Source organism: Lemur catta, chromosome 21, assembly GCF_020740605.2.
Source record: "Lemur catta isolate mLemCat1 chromosome 21, mLemCat1.pri, whole genome shotgun sequence".
In the NCBI taxonomy this organism is placed as follows: Eukaryota; Metazoa; Chordata; class Mammalia; order Primates; family Lemuridae; genus Lemur; species Lemur catta.
Window position 1 is genome coordinate 26,125,241 of NC_059148.1, and position 6,561 is coordinate 26,131,801.

Consider the following 6,561-nt stretch of genomic DNA (forward strand, 5'->3'; position numbering starts at 1 on the left):
GCTACCTAGAAGGCTGAGGCAGGAGAATTGCTTGAGCCCGGGAGTTGAGGTTGCAGTGAGCTATGATGACACCACTGCACTATAGTCCAGGTAACAGAAGGAGATTCTGTCTCAAAAAAAAAAAAAAAAAAAAAACTCAAAAAACTTCAATAGTGGAAAATGTGGTTAGATAAATGTTACTGTCTTAAAAAGTGATAATTTGCAAGAAATACACTTCCATGCAGAAGTCATGTGAAGCATTATGGTAAAAATAACTCCCTCACCCTTTCATCTTAGAATTCAAATTTTGAGAGTATACAACAGACTGCAAGAAGCATTGCTGAGCAAGCTCACGAGCTGGCCTATGATCCAAATTATATGTCACCTTTTGCACAGTTTGCATGTGACAACGGATTGAATGTGAGAGGTAAGCTTTCTTTGGGCAGGTCATAGGGACTAACTGAGGACGTCATGTCAGTGGAGCGGGAGTGTTCTGGGCTCTGGGTGGGACTGGGTAGGTGTCCTCTCCTAGCCTCCCAGCTGTGCACCAGTGGCCTTGAGCAAGGTCAGGAGAGTGAGAGCAAGTGCATGTGGTCATGCCTTCCCCTCAGAGGGTGCCCTTCAGAACCGGACTTCATTGGCTACAGAGGCAGGCAGAACCTGAAGCCCTTTGTTGCCACCACCACACTGCTTGGACCTGAGCCCAGAAGGCCTCCAAGCTCTGCCTGGAGGGCCTGGACATTCCTGACAGTTTAACATTCTGCCCTTCACGTGTCTGACATTTCACTTCTCCCTTCCTCTGGCTTTGTGGGACTCGTTGACAGTCTTTGCCTGCCAAATTGCCACAGCAGGTTTTGAAAAGGGAAGCAATGTGAAACTGTCCTTGACTGAAGAGTCCTTCTATCTCCTGCATGATATGTGTGTGACTTTGGGAGCAAGCCAGTGAGTGGCTCAGTCTCAGGGCAGGACCTGTTGGTGCTAGCATATCAGAACTAGTGGAATTGGTCAGTTTCTTGCTGATGTAATATTATGACATGTAAAACATTTCTTAGCCCTCCAGGAAATGTTAAAATAGAAAAAGGCACATGCCATAGCTGTTTGGCAGATTAGAATGCAAGGCTATTCCTAGTTTCAAAACATTGGATATATTTGTCCAAATTAGGATTGTGGATAGAAGCTCGTAATTCTCTCCTCCGATTCACTGTGATTGATGTAAACAGAGGACGTACTGGCCAATTTAACAAAGCTTCTATTCTAAAGGAGCAGGGAAGGTTTTGGGGTTTTTTGTTTGTTTGTTTTTAAGCTTCAGTTAAGTTACATATAGTTTCTTCATGTTTTTTGTTTAACCATTTTTCTTTTTTCTACTAGGGGTATATTGACAAACCTAAACTGCCTAAAATGCAAGCATCCGTCTCCTAGTACTTATGTAGGCCCACGGTTTTTATTATTGACTTTCCTTTTAAAATACACTGATTTATCTGTGTTGTAGGTGGAAAGCCAGATGACATTACCGTCCTTCTTTCAATAGTGGCTGAGTATACAGACTGACTCACCGAGGTGTCAACTCCTGCCTTTCCTTTCATCATCCTAAATTTCCCCTGCCGTGTGTGCTGATCCTGCTGGCAGGACCACGTTTCTTTGCCACTGATCTCAATGGCCAGTGATGTAAGCCTTTTGCCTGTCTTTTTGAGACCCTTTGAGATCCTTGTTGAGAACCACTACTGTCATTGACTAGCTCGTGTCTGCTGGCAGCAATTGAAGAGAATCAAGATTTGAAGATTGGCCTTCATTTCCCATTGTCCTTTCCATGATGGGGATGGAGGTGTTCAAAGCCACTGTGGCTATTACTTTTCAAAAGTAGTTGAAGCATTGAAAATTAGTAATGTTGGTAAAGTGAATTCAAAATTAGTGTGCTAAAGGGATTTTAAAAGTCTAACACAAATCGTACATAATGATACATCTATGAGAAGCATACATTATTCATCAAAAGAAATGTTACACATGTACTACACAGGCATAGTCTTTGTTAGGACAATTGGGTGTGGCTTTATGTTTTCATTATAAACTCCTGTTTTTCGGGGGCTTATAATTCTGCTCTAAAACATTGCTCTGGGCTATAAAATTTTGATCCCAGGAGCTTTTTTGTTACAGATTAGAAGAAAAATTCATTTTAGTTCCATGGATGCAAATATGTCATGCTTTAAAAAAAAAAAGTGCTTGTGTTCCTATGAATAAGTTTTGGCAGTTTGTTGATTAGCCCAAATCACAGGCTGTGACCTGACCTCCCGGAGGGGTGGGGGAGACTCCATACCAATATTTTTCAATGGAAATATTACTCAAGACTGTAAAACTCCTCAAAGCCTAGAAATTTAATGTTATGGCTAAAATTCCTCCCAGCTGTCTGATAGGATGCTCCTGTATGGTAGTACTAGGCCCACAGGCCTAATGGGTTCAGAATAGACAGCTGTAACTGAATTTTGTTGGCTTTTAATGGTCATGCTACCTACCCATAGTCTTGCTCTCAGACCTTTTATTAGTAGCCTTGCTTTCTATAGAGCATGCACTAAATCCCATGAGTCTATGTGGGAAGAGCACTGTGTGCAATGGCAGCAGCACAGAATTCCACAAGCAAGACTCCTAGTGATGATCTGACATTTGCAATTGCCCCCAACAGAAATTTAGGGGTTTCTGAATCAAGCTTAATGTTTACAGTTTCCAAATAGCCATTTTGCAGTGTATATTTCCTTATAAAACTACCCCGCATTCAGTTTTCCCATTATCTGCAAGCTCAAACTTATTTTTAAGGTTTGTGTACAAGTTGACTGCTGTAAAGATATATATTTTTGGGTCAGTTTTTTTCCTTCATTAACTTGGTGGTAGAAAATTATATATACTTAGAGATCCTTAAATTAAAGCCATGTTTTATATATAAGTCAGGTAACATTGGTGTATAGATGAGAATGCAATTAAACCGGATGAGAATCTACTTGAGAATATAGAAAGTCTTTTTCTCTAAAGGAGATACTGACTCCCTGGTTTATTGCATTAAAACTTATGTTTGAGGTTACCTCAACTTGTGTTAAAAGATTTTGTTTTGTGAATTTGTACTGTATATTTGAGTAACTGTCAAGCTTTTGTTTTATTTAAAATTGTTTAACATGTACCATGTACATGTCATTACTATATTTCAATGCATCATGCTTGTAACAGGCATTTCATTTATAATAAGAATGAGTTATTCATTTGTAAGCCGTTCAGTAATTTATCTACTATTCCTAAATTGGCATAATGTTAGATATCTATTTTGAATCACCTTTAATTACATGTCAGAATGCCTTAACTACCCTAACTTGACAAAACAGAATTCTTTGATAAAGGAGATGGGGAGGGGAGGGTGTGGAGGGAGACTATTTAAATAAGGAGAAGTCATCATGCTCTGATAAAACATGGAAGCATGAGTGGCAAGTGGTGGGGTATTTATTTTGCACAAATTATTTGCAGTCTCTGTGTATTTAAAAAGTAAAGGAAGTTGCATCCAGAAGGGTTTTGTTGGAAGGAATACATTTATATTAGGACTGACAACTTCAGCTCTTTTGTTTGGGTTTTTAATTAATTTTGGTCAGAGGTTTGTAGCCTTATTTGTGATCTGGATATATTTTGGATTCATTTTCCAATGCCTACATTAAATTCCTGGTAAGAGCAGAGCTGGTCAATTTACTGGTTTCTCTCTGCTCCCATTTAACCTATCAAACACAATCTTTGTAAGCTAGATTGGTGGTGTTTTACGTAACTCATTTAATCAACTTACTTTTTTGAGAAATGATTGTTAGAAATTGACAGTGTGTTTGTTCCAGTGACACTGAAAATAGTGGGACAAGAATTGAGTTTCACAGTGGAATTGACTTTGGAGCTGGCCTGTAGATTAGTGACATAAAATATTTTCTCCATTTTCTTCTTCCCCGTCTCCTTTTTGTGTTATGCACTTAATTTGATGACTGCCGGGTGTCAGGGGGAGTGCTGCTTAACAAGTAACTCTCCTCCTACTCTCAGTGGTCAGAGACTGTATTGGACCCATAGTAGAATTTTCCAGGTCACAGACCTAAGCTTCCATGGAGTGTGACTCAGCTATACCACTTGGTGGGTCTGATTCTGATCCCGATGTGTGTTAATTGTATTTTAAATCAAGCAGTATGCACACGTGAGCATACACACACACACTTGCCTCATGTAATGGACTTTTATAACAAAAGAGAAAATTTGGATTTCTAAATTACAAATGGCAAATTATTTATCCCTCTCTGGATGCACCAAAGACCAGTAAAGTTTATAGCTTTTCCATCTATATTTATAAAGCAATACTGTATTATAAAAATCAATATTTTTATCACATGCTTGAAATTTTTATTTTGTTCTGTTTTAAAATGTGCACTCTAAACATATCAGAACCTTATTTCTTCCTATGAACTTAAGCTGCCTGCGCACAAAAAAAAAATCTTACCAAATGGAGATGCAGTAGAGTCCATAGGCTCTTAAAAACTGAAAGAAGAAATGAGGGGGGAGAAAACAAGTTATGTGTCCTGAATTACTGTACTCGCTTGACGTGGTTGATGGGTACTAAATCACAGAAGAATCCATTCCAGGTGTGAATGTCTAGAGGTTGGGCTGTGTCTAGATTAGAAGCTCGATTTCAAGCTTTGCATGATGGGAAAGCGTGCTCTCCTATCAGCTGCTTTTGTTCTGGATCGAACAGTAGCCTGAAGATGGAAACCACCTTCAGTACCACCAGCCCACCACATCTAGTAACAAGGCAGGAATCGTGGGGATTTGCTGAGTCAGCTTTGAGTGTTTGGGAGATTGTAAACAAGACTGGCTAGAATTGTAAACGTTTGTACTTGTGGATGAGTTCATGGTTCCTTGTCACCTTATACCAGCTATCTTTGGTAGAAGCTACAGCATTCGGTTTCTCTGGAAACTGTATCATATTTTTTGCATTTAACCAATTTTACAATATCAACCAAAATCTGCACATAAAACAAAATGCGAAGCAGAAAATATTTGGATTCTATTTGTAAAAAAAAAAATTAATTTCTTTGCAAAATCGAACTTCTCAACTAAGAAGTGTCCATGTCAAAATTTTAACTGTTAGCAGGTAGTTTGTGGCAAAGATGGCTAAATAATGAAGCAAATTTGAATCTGTGTATACTAATGAGCTGCTTTTTTCTGTTGAGACTATCATTATTTGTCTTACCCAAGATGCAATTACCTGAATTGGATGTCTGAAATATAAACTTATGCAGGAATAGTTCTGTAAATACATTTAAATAAACTGTAAAGATATTTAATAAATATAGTATTTATACTAATCTATATACTCCTTTTGGTTTGAATAGTAACTAATTAAGACACCAGCCTTTGATGCTGACTGAGTTTGTTGGTCTCTATCAAGTCCTCATGTCAGTCTAGCAGTGAATCTGTACTTGAGAGCTGTCATTTTCCGTCCATTACTATAACTGCCTTAGCTCTTTTTCACCAGCTGGTTTACTACATCACTTAGCTTCCTCAAAACTTCATCAAAACAGACTGACAATTGAACATAAAATATAGAGGTTTTCCCAGCTGAGGCTTTGCACCTACCGAACAGTATAGAGTGAAGCTACCCAAAAAATCTGGTGTACAGTCACGCATCACTTAACAGGAGGGATATGTTCCGAGAAATGTGTGGGTAAGTAACGTGGAGTCACTGTGAACGTCACAGAGTGAATTACACAAACCTAGACGGTATAGCCTACTACACACCTAGGCTATCCAGTGTGGCCTGTTGCTCCTAGGCTACAAACCTGTGCAGGATGTTACTGTACTGAATACTGTAGGCACCTGTAGCACAATGATAAAGATTTATATATCAAAACAAAAGGTACAGTAAAAATATGGTATAAATAACAGATTTAAAAATGGTACACCTGTACAGGGCTGCTCCATTATGATCTTACGGGACCACCGTCATCTGTGTGGTCAGTTGACTGAAAAGTTACACAGTGCACGATTGTATTTAAACTTAGCACTCTTGTATCTGCGTTCTAAAATCCAAAGTGTATACAATTTAACAGTGTAACCAGATTGTTACTGATGATGATGCTTTCAAGACCTGGAAATGAACTGGAAACTTCATCTTCAGTAAGGAGACCCTACAGTGTTACTCTTGTGTATAAAAACTCTCTGTGGACCAGGCCTGGTGGCTCACAGCCTAGAATCCCAGTGCTCTGGGAGGCCAGGGCGGGAGGATCACTTGAGGTCAGAAGTTCCAGACCAGCCTGAGCAAGAGCGAGACCCCGTCTCTACCAAAAGTAGAAAAAATTAGCTGGGCACAGTGGCGTGTCCCTATGGTCCCAGCCACTTGGGAGGTTGAGGCAGGAGGATCACTTGAGCCCAGGAGTTTGAGGTTGCAGTGAACTATGAAGACACTACTGCACTGTATGTCTTAGGAATATCCGAAATTCAGTGTTAATCATCAGTGTAAGCATAAGACATATAAATATCTTCATCCTACAATGTGAAAGGACTTAGTTGAAATTATGTGGGCAT

General features: G+C 39.2%; 1 protein-coding gene across 1 annotated transcript in view; it reads left to right on the plus strand.

Moving 5' to 3' along the window:
- The window catches only part of PPTC7 (protein phosphatase targeting COQ7), a 40,394-nt gene extending 35,052 nt beyond the window's left edge, over nt 1-5,342 (plus strand). The window contains exons 5-6 of the mRNA XM_045534842.1: nt 277-406; nt 1,469-5,342. Of these exons, the coding sequence (XP_045390798.1) occupies nt 277-406; nt 1,469-1,527 (189 nt within the window). The 3' untranslated portion in view covers nt 1,528-5,342. The remainder of the gene's footprint in view (nt 1-276; nt 407-1,468) is intronic.
- The last annotated feature ends 1,219 nt before the right edge of the window (nt 5,343-6,561 follow it).